The sequence below is a fragment of the Nesoenas mayeri genome, assembly GCF_963082525.1.
Source record: "Nesoenas mayeri genome assembly, chromosome: 13".
Classification (NCBI taxonomy): domain Eukaryota; kingdom Metazoa; phylum Chordata; class Aves; order Columbiformes; family Columbidae; genus Nesoenas; species Nesoenas mayeri.
The window spans coordinates 12,770,381-12,791,944 of NC_137550.1; the positions used below are offsets into that span (position 1 = coordinate 12,770,381).

The following is a 21,564-nucleotide window of genomic DNA, read 5'->3' on the forward strand; positions in this document are numbered from 1 at the left end:
ATGAAGTCACAAAAGCCCTGTGGTCAATACGACTTTAACTGATTGCAGAATTAGTAAAAGAATATTGCCTATGGATAGACTTTTGGCTTGTGCTCAGCTTGAGGAGTTGCAGCTTAGCAAGAGCCAGGCCTTACAATGGTAGCCTTAAAGGATTTTATTGATTGTCCTTACAAGAAATTGATGCTGCAAGTTTACTGGAATTCCATACACATCTTAATTAGCTCTGCTGTGTCATTACACCCCTCAGTAATCTTCAGAAATGACTCTTCCTTTAAGTCCTAAAACTATTTGTCCAAATTTCCCTTTGCCTGGTGTTTTTTTTTTCATTTTGAGAAGCAGTTAAGTGCCCTGTTCCCTTGTCATGACTTTTATGGCTCCTTAATTTACTTTGGTGATAGGATAAAACTCACAAAGTCTTCATATTGCAAACTGGGCCCTCTTCGCTAAATTTGTTTGCAAACAGGAAGGAGCTGGAGGAGTGTTTGATCCCTTCTTAAATTAAATTGACAGTTATATAACTGGTGTGGTTGTTTTTACTGAAGAATAAAACAACCGATTTAACGAGTATGAATTTAATAATTACGTAATTGACTTTCTGAGCTTGAAACTGCATCATTTTAAAGCTCCTAAGAGCACTGATGAACATAAGCTCAGAAAATGAGAGAGAAAGTTCACACCAACTACTGGTAGTTTACAATGTTGGAATCTAATTAAAACTGTTTGTGAGATAAAGCACTATTGTTCCTCTAAGGGGCAACAAAGCCTTTTTTTTAATTAATATAAGTTTCTGCTTATTATGGATGGATAAAAATCTAGTTTTGAAATACAATCCCCTTTGAATAGTTAACATTTTCTTTACTCATCCCAGCAGCCGTTTTCCCTGTGACCTCCCTTACGAAATCAAATCTAATATCACTGCTCTACATAGTCTTTACCTACGCACATGCATACACATATCCACACAGATATACATCTGAGGTGCCCATTTGTGGATGAAATGTTTGCATTGCTGTACCTGCTGCACGTTGGCTTGAAGCAGATCTCCTAAGCGCTCCACCAGCTCCGTGAACGTCGGTCTCTCTGTGGGTACTCCGTGCCAGCAATCCAGCATTGTCTGGTAGCTAAATCAAAAACACAGCTATTAAGAAAGGAAAAGGATCGGAGCTTTACTCCCAAACTTTTTCTTTCTGCTGCTGCTTGTTTTGGTCGTTATTTGGATAGTTTTGGATTAAGACAGCTTCAAATCTTCATGTGCTGAAAATCTGTTCTAGTTTCCCTGTGGGATGCTTTTTCCTTCCATATTCCTGCCTCAACTGAGCCTGCAGGCTTTTTATTTTCACCTAACCTAAAATTTGGCTGATAGGCCCCACTGGTTTTGCTGAAATAAGTTATGGCTGCCTAGTCTGTGTCACAGAATTGAAAATCAAGGCAGACTCTGATGTTTCCTGAACTGAGATTCATGAACGACATAGGGAGATCTGTTAATCTCGTTGGCAATGGTCAAGCTGGTTTGGTCTGTCTTTAGCATTCATCTGGGGCATCAGGACACCCAAGATAGGCACAACTACAATGTTTACTGAAAACAAAATACAAAATACATAGCTGTCATCTGATGAGGTCTCCTTCTTCCTCCACACTTACATACAATCCCTTTTGTAATACTTAAGTGATGCATATCAGCTCTCAATACAAAACCAGGAACTCTTACACTTCTGGAGTAGAGTACTCAGGAGATCTCATCCGCGTTCCTTCTTTGAGCCGTCGGCAAAAGTCCTCATCTATCTGCACTCCAGGGTACGGGGAGGCACCTGATGGGAGAAATAAGGAGGTTCTAGAGCGGCACAGTGCTCATTTCCCAGTACGGTGGAGTAAACACATATCGCTGGTATCTGTTGAGCATTTGAGATCGCCTAGAGCCTTGCAGTAAAAGAAGCTAGAGCAAAGAAGGGGTTGCAGTCACTATCTAGTAAATGTTTTGTTTGGAAACCCATTACAGACTCACTCTGTCCTTTTAGAGATTTCAAGCGCGCTGTCTCCTGTGCATTCATGATATAGCCAGGAGCACTCCAAGGTAAAAGATGGCAGAAAATAAATAAATTGTATTAGTTTGAGACTTCAAATGACCTGTGGGTCAGTGGTAGAACAGTTCCAGCACGTTCAGCTGGTTACATACTGTTTTCCAAACTGTCAGTCTGCCAGTATCCTGCACTAAGGGAACACACATGAAGTAAATAAGTCCTGCTCATCTTTCATTGCCTTAGAGCCTCTGGCCTCGCTGACTGCTCTGTGTGCAAACTGTCGGCACCTGGTTCCTGCAGAAGACTGTGAGAACCTGACGGTTCAGCCTCAGATGTGGAATTGTCGTCCTCCTCTCCTGGTTCACAGTTCAGTATTATAGATGTATTATGCAGCCCTACAGGTAAAATTTCCTTTGGAAGATGACCTTCCAAATTTTTAGCCTTGTTTTCTTTTCTGAGTGCGAGTTCCATGCTGTTTATTTTCAGAGCCACACAGTTGTTACCATGAAACCAGGGAGGACAGTTCATGGCAACTGTAATTGCTTTTGAGAGGTAAATGTCTGTAAAGGGACCAGCAGTATTATATTAACTTGCACAGAAGTTGGTCTAGCAGGCATCAAAAGGAAGGAGTGATACTTCTTTCACTTTCCTGTGTAAATGATTTTAATCTTCAGAGGAATGACTGGTATGAATATATGTATGCACTGAATGCACTCTTCAACTAATGAGCAAATGGGGGCTGTGCAGAAGTGGTGATCTGTGTTGTGTGACATCTGCACTTGACGACGCAGCATAAATCAGGGGAACAAATACAGAATTCGAGAAAGTGCTCTGGCATCTGAATAATCCCGATCTCATAGGGAGAAGTCAGGACAAGACTACTGTAAAGTTTGAAAGGTTACTGAACCTCTTGTAGATAGAGCTAAAAGATGTGGAAGCTTTCTTCCCTTCCTTCTCAGCAAAGGCTTCACACGCTGTGCAGCCCTTGTCTTTCACATTTTGGCATCCTGGAGGCTGAATGGTGAATTTGGAAAAGAATTTAAAAAGACTTAACATAGGGGATTGAATGGAATCTGGATCTGTAACCAGCCCTCAAGGAATCCGTACATGATTCACCCTCTATAACATTCCTATTTCCTGCCTTTTTCCGCCCCCCCAGTCCCCATTTGGAAACACCATCACTTGCTGTACACTTGAGGGCATGACAAGCACAGCAGAAATCTTTTGGCTAGAAGCAGTGAAGAGGGTGCCAAAGTGTGGCTGTTCCTAGAATTGTTCTACTCTGTGAATCCGACCACTCAATCTGCAAAACTATGCACTGCGCAACAAAGATCCTGGCAACTTCCTGAGGGCATCTCACCACAGCACATAGGCTCTGGTGGCATTCAGGGCTCAGGGACACGTAGCCACAGCACATCTGAAGTCCCTTGATGTGCAAATATCAGATCACACTATTAAGATTATTTCCTGGATTTGTGGAGATTGGAAATAATCAAGAGCTTTATTTCTGCTTTGTATCTTGATTTTTCCTTCCTAGTTACATCTTTAGCCTGTTATTATGATCGTAATAACCTGGTAATTAAATGTCCAGCTCATGTGGCATCACCCATTACCCAAAGATCTCAAACAGGCTTCTATCAACTCACAAGATCTCTCTGAATGAAGAGATGGGTAGAAACTGTAGTGTCACCTTCCCACAGTTACACCATGACAGAAGGGTAAGGATGGGAGCAGGATGTGAGGACACTGCCGTGTCCAGTCTCCTGAGCTGCTGTCTCAGTACATCTCTGAACATCCACTAGCCTGTCTGTTCATCCCACAGGCTCATCTTTACAAACCTACATGTGGTGTTTTCTTTAGGGAAAATCTCTTCCAAAATGCTCAAGGATGTGGCATGCATTTGATACGGCAGCACTCTTTTGATCTTGGTTTTATTTTAGTAGGATAAAAATACGCTGTTGTTATACTACCAGCCACTGCTTGTTTACATAATTACCTTTGATTGCTTTTTGAACAGTGCACATTTAAACTCCAGGAGACACCGACATTCTGTAATGCACCATGCAAGTGATTTCAAGATGTATTAAATACTGGTGGCCTTGCCTGACGTGAGGTGCACTGACCCGGTTTAAGTAATGCAAAGCTCAATGGAAACTCAGCCCCGAATGAATATTAAGTCGCTCAAGCCCTCGTTTCTCTGTGCATCACCAAAACTTGTCCAGTCTGCCAGCTCTTCTGGAGGAAGCCTCTTGTGCTTCATTCAGCTGACCCTGAAAAGGGGCCCACATCCAAACCAAACTGTGCATTTTGCTAATCAGTATCTTTTCCTCTTTTAGAGGGTGCTAAGTCTGTGGCACCCAGTAAAAAGCAGCAGTACTAAATGGGAGCCAAAGCATACCCTGTAGCAATGACAAATAACTTGAATCCCCTGGCTCTCAATGATCTGTAAAACTTTTATATAAGAGAGTTCAATCAGTGCCACAAATCCTTAATTAAATATTTATCGTATGAGCTGCAGATGTGAGTGGTGCCAAGCCACAGACATGCCTGGCTGATCTGTATGAAAAAGCCTCTCAGAGAAAATGACTGCTTTTGGATCTGTGCCACGGGTTGAAGAAAGTCGTTTGTGATCTACGTCACAGCGAGGGCAGAGGCTGCTCTACGGATGGCAGCCCTTGCAGTAATTTAGTAGATTCCTCTGAATTCAGAAGAGCACAGTCTATTGTTCCAGGTAAGCACCTTCATTAAGAAAATAGGCTATCTAAAATTAAAAGTAGCCAGATAAATTATTTTAAAAAATAGTTAAGAGATGAATTTCAGTGACCGTAGTTTAATTTTTCTTAGTCTTCGGTATTAAAGGCCACATGACTTGAAGTTCACATCTGTTAAACTCTGTCAGGGCCTTTGGAATGGCATAAACAGTTTGCCTTCTGCACTGGTCCTTGCCATTCATCAGCACCGAGTTCACCTGGTTCCCTGGAGATGCCCGATGGAGGGACTGTGCCCTCTGAGTGCAGCTCTGTGCGCTGATGCTAAAACATCTCGAATACTCTATGGGAACGGGGGCATTGCCAGTGCTTCTGGAGCTTTGTCTTTCTGGGGCGTTTCAAAACACTTGAGCAGGTGATGCTGTTACAGAGCCATGGAGATGTTACAACAAAGTTGCAAACTCTAAATAAATAGGACCGAACTCTGGAGAAAGCAATAACTGCCACTTGTTTTAACCACTGCAGTATGAAGTTTCTGTTTTGCATGCTGATACAAACTAGAGAAAAGTGCAAATCAAAGACTTGGACTGAAATCAGGTTGTGATCTTTGCAGCCAGCCCTAAGTAAAGATTAGGATAGAAAGAGCTCCAGACTTCGCGTCCAGATCTGGACCTGGCATCTTGAGCTTGATCATTAATTTCAACTGATCCATGAACCAAAGATAGTCGGAGATTACAGAGTTTGCCTTAAAATTCAGCAGCTTAGGTTGACAATGCCTCTCATTTTCTTTTGTCTGCAAATGTTGATTAAAAAGCCAGAGCTGACATTCCTTAATTCCCTCAGGAAAACAAAACTCGCCACTCTGCAATGAGAATTTGAGAGTGGCAAAGTCCTGCTGTCTGTAAGGCTCCTTGTCTCCATTTCAGAGCTTTATCTGCTCGACAGTAACCAGATCTCAGTGAGGCTGAGATTTCTATAATAACACCACCATAAGATGAAATCTATAGTACATAAAGAATACCATTACTATTCTTTCAAAAATGTTGTGGCTTGCAAATGATATGGCCAGCAGAGTATGCATTTGCCTTTTCGCTGCCAAAATGACTTACGCAGAGTCTAGCGCTGGTTCTCCTATCAACCTGATGGCATCTGCTGCCAATACATTTTTTCTTACTTAGAAAACCTGATTTAGATTTAGTGGGGAAGATAATCAAGCTGGGATAAAATGTCATGCGGACAAACTCCCTGGGCTGCCACCAGCAACATCAGAGCACTGTGTCAACCGCAGCGAAATCCTCTGCGACCTTTGAGCTGTGTGGTTTCCCGAAGCAGACTCCTTAGGGGAAAATACGGTTTGACAGGGAAAATTCTTCATTGCTCTCAAAGAAATATTTCACTCACGAGCAGCAGAGGCTTCAATTATCTCTGCGCTCTGTTGGCTTTAATTATTACAAACGTTGGGGCCAGAGTTTGGGATTTTGTTTTGGTGTCCCCCTGCCTGTCTCCCTGGTATTCACTGCTTTAATGGACTTTGCTGAGTGGAGTTCCCATTGATTTCAGCCCAGTGACTTTATTTTTCACCTGATCTGCACTGTGTAATTGTATTAACTGCAACAGAGCATGGCACCACATTATCATCTTCTGTTTCAAGCTTCTCATAGCAATAGAGCCATAAATTAGGGGGGAAAAGAAGTTTTAAACCATTCTTACCTAGAGAAAATATTTCCCAGAGCAGCACTCCGAAAGACCATACATCACTCTGTGTTGTGTAAATTTTATCGAAAATAGCTTCTGGAGCCATCCATTTGAGTGGAAGTCTTGCCTAAGAATGCAAAAGACACACACAACATGTTGCCAGAACTGTTGTTACTTATCTGCCCAAGCCCTGGGGAAAGAAAAACTTGACATTAGCATTTCAGGTTTCTTCCACTTACATCTCCTTTCCGTACATAATCGGGGTCTTTATAAATATCCCTGGCTAGTCCAAAGTCACAGATCTTAACCACGTTGTTCTCTGAAAGAAGGATGTTCCTTGCTGCCAGATCCCGATGGATGCACTGCGAAGGAATGAGGACAAACAAGGTCAGAGAGGCCGCCCGAACAATGAGCCCCTGCTAAAGCTGATAGCATGAGACCTTCGGAAATGGGAAGATAAATGAACTTTTGTTGTGAGCAGGTTAGAGAGGGAAAATGTGTGTGGGAATCTGCTGCAAATATACTGTCATATGCAAAGGAGAAAATAACTCGGGGAACAAGCCAAATATTACAGGTAGTTTTCTGATTTTTCTATGTGAAATAACTTCCGTGGTTATGGTGAGAAGGAGGGAGTGCCATTTACCACCTAATTGCTTTGCGGCAGATTTGGGAGAGATCAAAAAGCAGCTGCAGCTACATTTGCAAATGCAGTCCCATGAGTGTGTGTGAGACGGGGGTAGTTAATTGCACATAGGCAATTACTGTGTTCATTATTTCTGTGTGCACCAGCAAGTGCAAACTTTCCATTTTGTGAGGACTTTGGCATGTGTATTGCATTCTATTTATTTCAAAAACAGGTGTTCCAAAGGCTACAAACAGACTTCTTTCTTTTTGTATTGAAAAGAGGTGCTAACTTCCCTGCTAGTCTCCAGCATTACTGACAAACTAAATGAATAGCTGGATACTCCTTCATTTTCCAGTAGTACTCTTGTTGACCATACTGGAAGGGTCTTTATCTATGAGGAGGCTTTGCTACATTTAATTATGATACGGTTACATGAATTGTCTTGCAGTCTGTATTTGCACCTTCTATCTAAACTGTCACGTTACAGCTGCCAGCCCTTGTAGCCAAGAACGTGATGAATATCCCTTCACAGTTTCTTCAGTGCTGCTTATTGCTTAACCACCAGAGCTAGTGTGATCTCCAACACATTAATACAAGAGCAAAAACCGGATTAACTCAGGCTTGAAAGTATATTTGTATTTCTTCATATCAGATAGTCCTAGTCCTGATTTTGTGAAAGATGTGCTGCCCCGATGTTTTAATGAGCTCACTTTTCGGGAGGCGAGAAACTCCATGCCTTTTGCCACTTGGAAGCTATAGCAAATGAGGTCCTCCAGGGTCAGGGGCCGCTTGTACAGATCCTCAGCATCTAGGAGAGATCACAGACACACAAACCGCTACAGCAACGGCTACAAACTGGTTCAGCACTGGTGCCACTCGCATGCTGATGAGCCAGCCCTGCGTCTGAGTACAGTTACATGAGTTCTCTATTAGCATTACAACTCTGGGTTAGGAACCGCTGACCTAGAGGCAGAACAGATGATTGAAAAAGTTGCGTCGAACATCAATCATGTCATTTAGCTACGGAGCAAACAACATCTGGGGATAAAAGTGAGGGAAACTATTTACAGTAAGCAAGTGAGGAGACTGGGGACAGATTGGCCCCACAAATCTTCTGGTAAAATATTGCTATTATTCATCTTACACAACAGGAGCAACTTTTACATGCATATGTTACTGCAAATCTCTTTTTGGGAGAAAAAGCTGGAGTGGGGCACAGGCAAGAGAAAGAATTGGCGGTGTAAGGGCTTGTAAAGTGTGTGACGGTGTGTGTGGCACTAGCCAAGTATCAGAAGTCTTTACAATAAAAGATGTGGGACTAGGTAGGTTTGTTTTACCTTCTTCATCATCATCTGAATCGCTGTAACTCTTATCTTCAATAAATCCTGAGCTGGCAGAGCTTCCTGTGCTGGCCACACTCTCCAGGCGCCTCTTGATCAGTTCGGTCAAATCACTGTTGGATTCATCCAGACTTTTCTCTGCTTGGTCAGAGGTTTCCTGAGACTAGAAATGGTAGAAAACTGGTTTTTAGCTTTGGATGATGCAACACCTGGGGATTCAAAATGTGTAACAGAATGGCATATGGAGAAAGTGTCCTCTGGAGATGAGCTCAAAACATTTTTGAACCTGAAGTTCCCTCAATGGCAGAACTAAGGAAGCCTGGTTTCCCATTTATTAATACAGGACCTCCCATTTCACTGATAACAACATAAATTGAGCTAGAAGATGGCTGGGTAAGGCTGATAGATGAGCAGAGAGAGATTCTAATTCTGTACTTCTTGCTTTCTTAGGGAATCATGCTAAAAATGTGCATGATGTGCCCTGAAATGCATCTGTCTCACCCTATCCCGGGGTGTGAGACATAACGAGTCCCTGCAATTCGTGAAAACAGTGGGGAGAAAAGAAATGTTGAGGGACTGTACCAGGAAAATCTTCTGTTACACAAAGTATCTTATGTACTTTTATGCCTGTACATAATAATAATAATAATAATAATAATAATAATAATAATAATAGACCAATCTAGGAAAATAATCTTGGGGAGCAGTTTCTGCAGAGCTTTGATCAGAGAGCCATTGGATGCTGTATTTCCACAAGTTAGTCCCTTCCTCTCCCCAATGCTCATTTTTAGCCTCCTGTGTCTTCCCCCACATCCTAGTCCAGTTTGTTCCAGCACAACTATTTGTGTGGATGCAGACAACCATGTGGAAGCCAAACCCATTTGGTGAGAGAATAAAGTGTCTCTATAAGTACCAATGCAGAAAAAAATCCAACTCGTAGTTGCTAATTCCCTGCCTTGTGACTATGAGAAGCCTGTCGTCTTTTTACCTTGTATGCAATGAAATCTCCTCGTTTTCCTCTTAGATAGTTGGACAGATTTCCATATTTGCAATATTCTACTATGACCATTAAAGGACCTAAAAAGACAGTGAAAGTCAAATGAGTTTTGAAGCACTGCAGAGCACTTCATACTAACTTATCCTCACAAATCCTTTTCAAAATAAGTAAGTACTGTCATTCCTATTATGAAGATGAGGAAATCAGGAAACAGAGAAGTGACACTCCAGAAGCATGCAATTGGTAGTGGATATGGAGAGAAGGGATTACAGGACAGATTCTTAGTTTTCCGCCTTAGATGGTAACAGTTGGTATTTATTCCTTATTTATAAACAAAGGAAAATACAGAATGATAAAGAAGAATGCACAATCCCACATGCTATTGAGGTTGTTTCAGTCTATCCATAGATCCATAGCATGGAGCAGTCTTTGTTAGCCTCTGCTGCCTTCACAATTGTTTGTTTTTGGTGGAGCTGATGCGCTAGAGGCAATAACAGTGTGCAGGGTCATAGGCAGATCTAAATCCAAAACTGCAAAAATATGTAGGCAAAAGTTTTTGCAAGCCTAGAAAGTCCTGCCAATTTCTTCCTTCTGTGCAAACTACTGTACAGTTCAGTGCAATTGCTGCTTTTAGAGACAATTATGCGTATTTTTGAGAGCTGCTTGAAAATGCTTTTATGTTTCAGTGTGAGCTATTAGAAAAGAGAAAAGCTTCATTCTGTACCTTTAGCATAATCACTGCTTTTTGTAATCATAAAATATAAGATAAGGTGAAATTGTGGGACGAGAATGCTTATGAACATGTATTATTATCAGTCCTTTCATGTCCAGAAACCTGTTTCAGTCTAGAAGGTCCGTGGCTCAGACTCAGGAGTTTGAACTTCAAAGGAAAAGCGCTGAGAGCTGCACTTGGCCATTGGGGAAGGAGGCAGCTCGAAGCTGCTCTTCTCTCTGGATTATATCAGAAATGCGCACATAAACATGGACAATATTGACTGAAGAGGCTGCGAGTGGGGCTGGAAGGGACAGCAGAGGGGTCGAGGAGGGAAGAGTGAACCTCAGAGGTGCTGGTTGCTGTGTCCTCCCTGAGACCAGGTGACAAGTACCATTTGGAAGCGGATTGTTGCATTAAAAGGGAGATGTTGAATTCTAGCACTGATAACCAATGGCTTGCTGATAATAACATTGTGTATTTCTGCTGGGGTCTGGCGCTGCACAAGAGATCTCGGGGGGACATCGTTCTGAAGAACCTGAAGTCAGATGTCCCTCATAGATGCCCTAAGGAAATGCAGATTCTAATACAGCTTTAAAGCCTCAGTTAGTGATTTATTCATAGTTTTGAAATGCTTCCTAGGCATGTCCTCTGCCTATTTTATTTCCTCAGTGTAAAGCATATACTATGCATTAGATTTAGCTGGCTTAATATCAGACACTCGGACAAGGTGTTAAAATCTGTTACTTGTTATATGGTTAAAATAATATATGTGCACACTTAATATCAGTCTTCATCAGGAATACCATTGTATGGTTACATAAAACCTGACAAGGAAGGAAAGAGCACTCTATTCTGCAGTGGCATTTTAACGGTAACTCTCAGGGAATCATAGGATGCCCTGAGTTGGAAGGGACCCCCCAGGATCATCAGGGAAGGGTGAGAGTTACCTCTTCACCCAGGAGGGCAGTTGGGATGGAGCAGGCTGGAGAACGGGAACCTGAAGGACCCTCAGGAGAAAAAGTTCTTCAGACACTGGACTGTCACAGTATTTCATCAGTTACTGAGCTGTGTCTTACTGTACAGCTAGAGTTTTGTGGTTGAATTAGTGCTTTGGTTAAAAACTATTGACCTCTTCATAATGCTGCCATGTTTTAGGCACCTAATTTTATTTTTTAATTTTTGACAATCAATGACAAGACAAGAGGCAATGGGTACAAACTGGAACACAGGAGGTTCCACTTAAATATGGGAAGAAACTTGTTCCCAGTGAGAGTGGCAGAGCCTGGCCCAGGCTGCCCAGGGAGGTTGTGGAGTCTCCTTCTGTGCAGACATTCCAACCCGCCTGGACACCTTCCTGTGTAACCTCATCTGGGTGTTCCTGCTCCATGGGGGGATTGCACTGGATGAGCTTTCCAGGTCCCTTCCAACCCCTGACATTCTGGGATTCCATGTGGTTTGTATTAAGGCACCTCATTGACTTGACAGGAGAGGAGAATCACCAGCATTCACTGTGTTCCTTCCCCTCTACTCACAGTCCCAAGGAAATAGTCCTTGCCTGTACATCTCAGTCTTAAACCCTCCAGCTCAATCTGGCCATCCTCCCGTGCAAGCTTTTGGGGTCTGCAGTGCTACAACAACCCCCGCGAGCTCCCCGTTCGTGGCTCCCAGGTGACAGCAGCACCTGTGGCTGCTGCTTGCTCCTTGACAAACTGGACTGTCTTGCTGGAGGGAAGATTTCTGTCCTGGCATCCCACCAAATCTACCTCAATGCAGTTTTCTTTTTCCCCTGTGACTGGACAACTACATGTTCTTTGGGAAAGCGATAGCTTCAGAGTCAGAGATGACAGCAGGTGTATGCACCGTCTCTCTCACTCTTTCCCCTTCATTTATTCTACTCTGTTTTTTCTGCCCTCAGCTCTCCTAAATCTGTCCTTTGGGGATTGTTTTGAAGGTTCATTGTAAGCAGTAAAGAGGCATCTTTGAGACTTGTTACTCTGAAGTTAAAGCACAGTATAATAAGAGACAAGGATGCTTCATATGGCAGTATGGGAAGGGATGTTTTAGTGACTAAGATCTAAGATCTATGGGGTCCTTTGTTTAAATCTACACTTTTCAACAGACTCTTTGTATGATGTACAGCCAGTTGTGTCAGCCTGGCCTCTTGGAAGTCCACGCTGTTGCTCCATTCAGCTTTGGATGGCCTTGGGCTTCCTGTGTACCCCACAAAAAACTGCTTGCATTGGCCAGGCAAGAATGAAGTGCCTGGGAAAGGACAAGGCCGCAAGTAGCCAAGTGCTCAGCCTGGTACATCCTCCTGATAAGGCGGGGAAGGAGAAGGACCTTTGAAATGATCAGTAGTGCCTATGTGGAGGAGTCGGGCACCTAATTGCAATTAAGGATACTGCCTCCCTTCAGTCCATATTCCCATTTGTAAACAAGCTTATAAAGGATAGAGAAAAAAGAAAACAGAGAAGTGAGACCGCTGGCTGGGAGAAGATGTTCAGAAACCATTGATGAGTGCTGGCTATATTCCACAGTAGCAAGCAGCTCTCCTGTGAGCAGAGCTAGAAATGTTTGTACTTGCATTAACTGCACATGCATGAGACTTGAACTCCACCTCAAATACACCCAAACACCATTGTATCTGAAAACTTTTTCTTTGCTCCTTATTTACTGAGAACTCACCTCCCGCTTTAGTGCAGGCTCCCAGCAGGTTGACTACATTCAGATGATGTCCTATATGGATGAGGATCTTCAGTTCAGACATTAAAGCCTTACATTCATTAGTAGTTGCACATTCTGCTTAAGATAAACAGGAAAAAAAACCATCTTTACACAACAGGATATTTTTAACAGGACACAGCAAGATCCTGTTTATACTTGGAAACAAAAACCAGCCAGGTTACTTGCAGTATCTTTGCCTTTCAGACTCTTAAACAGATAATAAGTCATCCGTTTCATTGTCTGTTGACCTTTATGAAGAGGAATAACACTTTATCTTTTGGGTGACTCTTCCTTTCTCTAGCATGGGTTATGGGGGGTTACTGCCCTGTAGGAGAACCCTCCCCCCAAATCAAGTGCCAGGGAGCCTTTGCAAGGGCTGAATTTTGCACACTTAGCAAAGGAACAAACAATCGTCTCAAGCTACAAGAGCACACAGATCGTGTTCCTCCATCTCTAAGGGTGCTGTTCAGTTTAGTTGCACTTCTTTACAATACCTCCGAATATATTTTTCACAATACTGAGCGATTCTCCACTGCAGGTGATGGAGGAATCCAACACACCTGTAATTTGGATACTGGAGAATGTGGAGCATCACTAAATCTCAACCCTGCAAGATCTCATCGACCCAAGAAATACATTTTCCAGCAAGGCAGAGAGGTCATATTTGTATGTGAGCCAAGAACCTGACACCTGGTGAAGCACTGGCTGGCCAGGTACTGTGCAGTTTCATTCTCTTGTGCTGCCCAAGCTCAGGGGGGCACTCTAAGACCAGAACGTTGTTCAGGTGTTGGCTCGTTACCTCTGCCTTCTTTCCAAAACTTCCGTGATGTATTTTAACAAAAGGGGCTGTGTCCTGTTTCCCCTATTTTTGCCTTTGCATCAGATTTAAATATGAAGAAATGGTTACGTAACAGATCACTTGGTGTGACAAATGTAACCTCTTTATCTCTTTGTAGAGTTCTCCATAAACAAATCTTTCAGCAAATTGTGTCATAAAGAAGGAGCTATTCCAAGCCCAAAATTTCTTCAGTCACCAGTGTTTGTAGATGGGTGCGTACATGGGTGCTATCACTCCTGATTTACCCTGGCATGAGCTGGAACACATGCCTGGCAAAACCTAAACAGAACAGCTACAGAAAGTGTTTCAGTTAATCTTGCACATTAAGTTTTAGCCTTCATGCCAGAGCTGATACCAGCCTCCTCCATGGAAATGACAGATAATGCTGGAATTACAGAAATGCAGACATCTCTAGAGCCTTTTCTTCTTTCTCCTGAATGAATTGACTCACACTAGAGAATCTGCTTTATTCGAGATGGATTATGGGCATGTTAGCTGAGGAGAGACATGTTAGAGCAGGAGGCTGCTGCCTCCGCCGGGGGAGAAAGGTGTAAAATGATGGAAGAACTGCCAAATAGTTTGCTGAATACGTGCAGGCAGGGTAGAGTTGACATGAGGATCAGCTGAGAAGCACAGGGTGGAGGTGAATGAAATCCTAGAGCTATCCAGGGCAGGAAGTTTTGGATGGAGAAGGGAGTGTGTCTGAATCGGGGGCTTCCAGGGTATTTCAGGGATCTGGAGATGGGCACGGAACGGAAGAAACAGCAGGAGAAAGATGATCTGAAGATCCACTGACTAATGCAGAGGAAGGAAACCAGATTTGGAGGAGGTCCAGACAGGCGATAAACTGATGTTTTTGGAATTGCAGTGAAGTGGGAAGCAGCAGAGCATCCGAAGAAGCAGCAGAGTATCAGGAGAGGCAGTGAGCAACAGCAGCCAAATCCGGTGATAGAGGTTCGTGAATGGTGACGTGGCAGGGGTTAATATCGGCATGTAGCAGCAATGCAGAGCAACGTGGGCTATGAAAAGCCATCCAGTGAGCATCGATCCTACCTTTGAAAACATCCTGAGTGAACAGCTAAAAACCTCCAACCCAAGGAGTCAATGTACTGGCTGTTGCATTTGTTCATAAGCTGTCTGCAGAGGCTTTGTATGTAAATATGAAAGATCAGTCTCTAAGTTTCCCCCTTCCCCACCACTGAATGGTAAAAGCTTTCCTTAATTTCAGTAATTGCAAGCAAGTTGTCTCTAATTCACTCCCTTGGCATTGCTTTTTTTTCAACCCCTTGAACTGTTCTACTTCTGGAAGGGCTGAGATCGAAGGCTTGGATCCAATTTCAGACTATCTAATGTAATTACATTCTGTAATCTGTTTCCCTCCTAACCCCACAGACCTGGAAGCTGCTGTTTTCCTCCTCTAGGAATACAAGACTTAATCAGCAGCACCTCATGGAGCTGCTTGTCGTTTCCTACATATTAACATCCACTGCATAAAGACTAATTGCTCCCATATGACAAACCCACTCCCTTCTGAACACAATGAACTTGGGGCTGGTTCGGAGCTGGGAACTGGAAACCTCATCGCCCGCAGGTTCCCTGAGGAGTGTTGTGAGAATCTCAGAGGAATATGTACCTTTAAGCATTTTTACAGCAACTGTTTTGCAGGTTGAAGATTTATCAATGCCAAAAGCAGACGCCTCCACCACCTTCCCAAAAGCACCATGACCCAGTGTTTTACCTAGAGAAGCAAGAGTCAAGAATGAGCCAAAGGGGACTTAAGATAGTCTGCATCAGATAAGAGGTAAACGTGCATTCTCAGCTGTGCAAGAAATACAGACTCCAGTGCCCAGGCACAACGTAGACCGACAGTCAATAGAAGCCTGTATCACATATTTACAGCATATGGATATAAATGGTGTGATTTATATCCATATGACTTCAATGCAATACAGTATGTGATAGAGTAGGATAAATAAATCTGGATTCAGCCAAAGGTAAGGCTGAAAACATACACATGGCTGAAGGGTAAAAACATCACACATAGTTGTCCTCGAGCCCAGGAAAGTCAGATTTTGGTTTAAACATAGAACTTTGGAACCTGGATCTCTGATGAATCGTATCCATAGAGATAGCCAGCTAAGGCACTCAGACACTCAGAAGCCTTTAACCCTTCAGTTATTTGATGTAAAAGCTATACTAAATGGAATTTAAGATGATCATCTCTGTTTCTCCTCTCATTTGAATTTTCATGCTTGTATTACCTAGTGTGCTCTGGGGGCTCTGACCCGCGATGCAGCATAGTACAATGAGCATCATGGTCTGGCTTTTTAGTTCTGCTAGTTTGACCCTACGTCCAACCAGCACCTCATTTTTTGTTATTTTTCTCTGTCTTCCACCTTCTTCCATGTTTTCCAGCTAAAGCACCAAGAGCATACACAGATACAGATATATTCCCTGCGCTCACCATTGCACACAGATGTTACTGTTTCTCTATTCAAACACAACCTGCTTTTTACATTTTCTTGCTCCTTCATCCGGTGAGCCGAGCTATTGAATGAAATTTGGTTCATTTTTTCATGATAGCTCTTTACAACTCAATGCCACGTGGAAAAGATGCATAAGGAATTGATTATTTGATGAATTCATAGATTTATTCAAAAGAAAGCTCTTTGAAAGACTGTCACCTTTCAGATTCACTTCTCTTGTCCTCTATGGGTGTGAAACCATAATTTTGGCAGGGACAGTTCCTGGAGGTGCCTTTTTCCCTGTCAAGAGTTTGCCTTTACTTATTCGGGAAAGAAAAAGAGGTGATAGGTGTTTTGAGACAAAATCTTTGCTTTTCTTACCAAATCCCTTGTTTCACCCCCCATTAAGGATGATCCTCAATGCTGTGGCTCAGTGCCAGCTCTCCCCAAGGCTGGTGGCACTAAATGACAGGCTGCTTCTTGGGTTATACAACAGATCCACTGAAACCGAGGAGCGTTAAAAATCATCATTCTTTACAGTAACCATACTCAAACCACTCACCCAGCCGCAGTCTGTCTCTTGGAAACTCCCATTTACTGCTGTCGTAGGGAAGACGGTCACACTGCTCGTCAAGAGGCATTTCCTCGGGATCCATTATAATTGACAGGTATCCTGTTTTAATATCCGTGGCATCGGGCTAAAAACAGGGTGTGGAGAAATTATTCACAGTATTTACCCAACAATTCTATTGGGAAAGCTGTCGTCTACAAGAGCGAGTGCTGGCTGGGTAGTTCCCTGGATTCCAGACTTACCCCTGAAATTTATTCCTGACCATGAATGTATCACTTCAGCTTTCTGCCTCTCTTTTTATTTTAATACCTGGGGAATCGATGTTTATGTACACCTGCCACTCATGGCTGTTGGGAAGAGTCACTGATTAATGCTGATAAACACCCTGAGGACACAAAATCTATCAGTGTTTTCTACCTGTATCTATTCAAGGAAATCAGTGCTTTTCTATGGGAACTCCACACGTTGCACTTCCTCATGCGCTACAGAGCATTTTGGTGTTTTCGTAGCGTTCTGTTTGGAACTTTACTGAAACTTCACTTCTTTGAGTCACAAAAGGGAGATAAAAGAATAGCAAGACGTGGGGACCAGATAAGCTGTGTGGTTTGTGCTCATTTCTAGAGCAGGGCTCCCTTTCATACCTGTGTTTCAGAGAAATCTTATTGGACGAGTGCTGAAATCAATCCCTCATTTTAGAGGATTTAGGATTTTTTTTTTGTCTCCTTCTCTTCAAAGCCAGTTTGACTCATAAAGGGGTGGGAAACCTGATTTTCTGGTACCATGGAAGCAGGTAGAAATTTCACAAGCGCAAGTGATCTCTGGAGAAGTCAAAGGACTATCAGCACAAGTCTTGCATGGAAATTTTATAGGAACGTTTTGTACAGTTTTTCTACCATCTGTCCCAAACATTCAGCCCTAAACTCTGATACTCTGCATAAACTGGGCCCAATCCTAGCCGCTTTGTGCAGTATGGAAGCTCTCTTACTTTTCTCAGTTTCCGAATGAAGAGGGTCAGAAGAAGCCAGAAGAGGGTAGCGGCCAGACCAGTGCAGACCAAAATGATAACTTCAATGTTGGATTTCTCCTCAGAACCTGTAGGTTAAATGTACAAGCACATTATAAATGTAGCCAAAGCCCGTGAGTGAACAGTAGTTCTCATCAGTCCAACACAATATATGTGTTTTGCCTTATCTTGGAGCTCACCTTGTATTTTAATGAAGGCTGATGTGCTGTCTTGGCCCATGTCATTAGACGCCTTGCATTCATAGAGCCCTTCATCATCCTTTTTCACTCGCTCAATGACCAGGGTATTATTTTCCATGGAAATTCCTGTTGTAAAGGGATCTGGGTTAATATCATCACAATAATCTACCTACCTACAAATGCTTTTAGGAGACAGAACATCCACACAGGCCTGATATTCACTTCTATTAAGAGACATTTTAATACTGTGCTCCTCATTGTGGTCTGGCAACAACCTTTCCCTGACATTGTTTTTCTCCTCAATATCTGTGTAAATCACTTGGGGATCTTTTAACCAACAGCAAATATGGCTGTTAATTTGTTATGAGCAGACAGAGACTGAGAAAACTTCTATGGAAGTTGGTGAAGTGATGGGAAGATAGGTTTTCTAACAGCAATAAGATGCACTGGGAAAAAAAAGAGAGCTTGGAGAAATTATTGGAAAAAGCATGTCTTGAAGGCTGTGGGAAGTGATGGGAATTTCAACATGTTGAACATACAAATCAGGTTACGCACATCCCTGGAAAAATCCCTGCATGGAGCAATCCTGGATTCACAGGCAGCTGGGGGCTGAAAGTGGGGTGGGAAGAGGGAGCTTGCCTAGATATGGCCTTTCAGATGCTTTTCTATGTTTAATTTTTCCTCATTTGTGGCACCAAACTGAGAGCTCATCTGTTTCACTAAGGGTGTGTTTGGGGCAGAAAGAGGGAAATGGATCAGGCTTTGAATCCAAAAGGGACATTTTGAGTTTCTCGATGTTCTGCCTATGAATCCCGTTGTTGTTAACAAGAGTACTGCACATAACTTGCCTTGCACTGTGCTGAAATATTTACCCCGAGGTGTTTTTTTCCAAATATTTTATTTATGTTTCCATTGGTTGGATGAGTTACATGCTTGTCCCTCTAGAATTATTTATAAAATTCCAGTAGCTATAAAGAGTTTCTCTCAGAACAGTCTGATCTGAATTATGGATGATCCTAGATTTCCTACCTAGTCTGAGATGCAAAATTAAAGTCACAGGACCAGCTACTGACGTGGAATTCTCCACGGTTCTTAGGAGATCCTGGGACAGAGAGCTGAGAAGGACTTCGAGGCTCAGGTAAAGGAGCCCGTGCTCCCTGCCCACACTGCTCCGTACTAGCCGAGCCGAGCACGCGTTCTCATCACTGTGTTGTGGGAGATAAAGCAAGGATGTGTGTGTCATGACTATGAGCCAGCACTGGGCCCTTGTGGCCAGGAAGGCCAATGGTACCTGGGGTGGGTTAGAATGGGGTGGTCAGTAGGTCAGAGAGGTTCTCCTGCCCCTCTGCTCTGCCCTGGGGAGACCACACCTGGAATCTTGTGTCCAGTTGTGGCCCCTCAGTTCCAGCAGGACAGGGAACTGCTGGAGAGAGTCCAGCGCAGCCACCAAGATGCTGAAGGGAGTGGAGCATCTCCCGTGTGAGGAAAGGCTGAGGGAGCTGGGGCTCTGGAGCTGGACAAGAGGAGACTTAGGGGTGACTCATTCCTGGGGATCAATATGGAAAGGGGGAGTGTCAGGAGGATGGAGCCAGGCTCTTCTGGGTGACAACCAGTGACAGGACAAGGGGCAATGGGTGCAAACTGGAACACAGGAGGTTCCACTTAAATATGAGAAGAAACTTGTTGGGGTGAGGGTGGCAGAACCTGGCCCAGGCTGCCCAGGGAGGTTGTGGAGTCTCCTTCTGTGCAGACATTCCAACCCGCCTGGACACCTTCCTGTGTAACCTCATCTGGGTGTTCCTGCTCCATGAGGGGATTGGACTGGGTGAGCTTTCCAAGTCCCTTCATTCTGTGATTCTGTGTGTTGTAAGCCATGGCATGGCCCAGCCCTGCTGCTGGGTGACTACCCGCTATCTGCTGCAATATATTCCAATCAGGCCCCAAGGATATCTGACGGTTCAGGGTTGTGTTTTCAAACCCGCCTGACAAGCAGGTACACTCCGTCTCAGCTTTGTGCACAAACTGTTGTCTCACACAAGCAGGCTGAACAGAGTGCTGTACTCCTTGACTTACTAATGGGATGCTAATGAGTGCAGCCTATCTGGCTGCCTGCAGACGCGCGCTGCCGCATGCGGAATGCAAGCTGCATAAGCAGGCGCTGGCTCGCAACCGCTTGGCAGCTTTGACCTCAAAGTCCAAGCTGGAAACTACCGCAGCAATGTGATGTATTTGGATTCCTGTGTGTGTTTTGTGAGGTTGTAGTACCATCCTGACTCAGCCATTCTTGCAGTCGCTGTGGGGTTGTAGGTCCCATGTTTGTGGCAAACGTGCGAGTCTGTTATCCCGCGTTCACGCTCGGGCAGCAGGTGCGCTCACCTGATGCTGCTGAAATGGGGTAACCGTTCTTTCGCCATGTAATCTGAGGTTCTGGCGTCCCACCGACTCTGCACTCCAGAATGATCTTCCCGCTGATGTTAACCTCCAGATCCGTGAGGTTTTGTATCACGTACGGTGCCGCCTTTGCTACAGTCACAAAGATAAACAGAACATAATGAGATTTCAGAAGGCTCTGCCATCTTCTCTCCTTTGGCCACCTGTGTGGCCTCTCTGTGCTGCAGGTGGCAAAGATTTGGTGGATAAGTGGCAGCAAAAATCCCCCAAAAGATTGTGGGAGGAGTGGGTGAGTTCATCTGGCTTATTTTCAAACAGGCTAAGCTTAGATTTGACTTGAGCTCAAACCTCCTTGAGCTTTTCATCCCCTGAAGAAAACAGAGGACAGTGAGTGGGCAGAGCTAATGCAGAGTGAAGACGAAAAAAGAAAGGAGGCAAAAAGGGAACAGTTCTAAGGATTTTGTGTCCTCCATTGTGAGTGCAGTTATCTACTTACTACAAACTGTGTTAGCCTCCACTTTATGTTCATTTATAAAGGGGACAGGAAAGCAACAACTAAAATCACAAGCTAAAATACATAAAACCTGCAATAAGGACAGTATCTGATTGCTGTTAGTACATTTAAAATACTTTGTATAGCAGAAGGCTGGTTTGGAGGGGCATTTCCAGGCACGTTCTTCAGACCAGTTACTACTCTGACATGTGCCAGACAAATAACAGACCCCAGGAATTCTCAGAACAATATGATGAAGGTTCCAGTTCTCCCATGGATATATTCCCAGTTTAGCTGTGTTTTTCCCATCGCCATCATGTGTAGGTGTCTGTGTAGGTGGAAATTTGACTAAACGAATAAAAATATCTGCCAGGGGAGAGAAAAGCGAATTGCCTGACTGCAGAGTGCAGAGAAAGCCCAGCGCTCCCGTGTCAGATGATGCTGACAGGTGGCTCCGGTACCGGCCATGGGGACAAGCCAAACCTCCAGCACTCTGTAATACCAGGGTGAGATCCTTTCCCTTCCTCTGCACTTCAGGAAGAGGCAGGTGCTCGTGCCATTTCTGAAAATAAATCACCTCCCACGCAGGTACGGGAGCCGTGCCAGCCCAGCTGTGCCGTGGGGAGCATCTTCTCCCTGTGTGTTGCCTGTGCGGAGGGGGAAGGGGCTGGGAGGGGGTGTTGGGGACACATGCTTGTTCACTTAAACAAGGATGAAGCCAGCACTGGGTGGCCTGGTTTTTACCGAAGTGACAAGTGCTTACGGAAGCTTAGCTGTCCCT

General features: G+C 43.8%; 1 protein-coding gene across 1 annotated transcript in view; it reads right to left on the reverse strand.

The window, feature by feature from the left end:
* The window catches only part of LOC308045343 (vascular endothelial growth factor receptor kdr-like), a gene marked incomplete at both ends in the record, with an annotated part of 124,908 nt that overhangs the window by 11,652 nt on the left and 91,692 nt on the right, over window positions 1–21,564 (reverse strand). Inside the window, 13 exons of the mRNA XM_080352581.1 lie at window positions 1,016–1,121; window positions 1,709–1,808; window positions 6,437–6,548; window positions 6,661–6,783; window positions 7,757–7,854; window positions 8,384–8,549; window positions 9,375–9,463; window positions 12,784–12,900; window positions 15,294–15,398; window positions 16,688–16,823; window positions 17,682–17,788; window positions 17,900–18,025; window positions 20,276–20,422. Of these exons, the coding sequence (XP_080208707.1) occupies window positions 1,016–1,121; window positions 1,709–1,808; window positions 6,437–6,548; window positions 6,661–6,783; window positions 7,757–7,854; window positions 8,384–8,549; window positions 9,375–9,463; window positions 12,784–12,900; window positions 15,294–15,398; window positions 16,688–16,823; window positions 17,682–17,788; window positions 17,900–18,025; window positions 20,276–20,422 (1,532 nt within the window). The remainder of the gene's footprint in view (window positions 1–1,015; window positions 1,122–1,708; window positions 1,809–6,436; window positions 6,549–6,660; window positions 6,784–7,756; window positions 7,855–8,383; window positions 8,550–9,374; window positions 9,464–12,783; window positions 12,901–15,293; window positions 15,399–16,687; window positions 16,824–17,681; window positions 17,789–17,899; window positions 18,026–20,275; window positions 20,423–21,564) is intronic.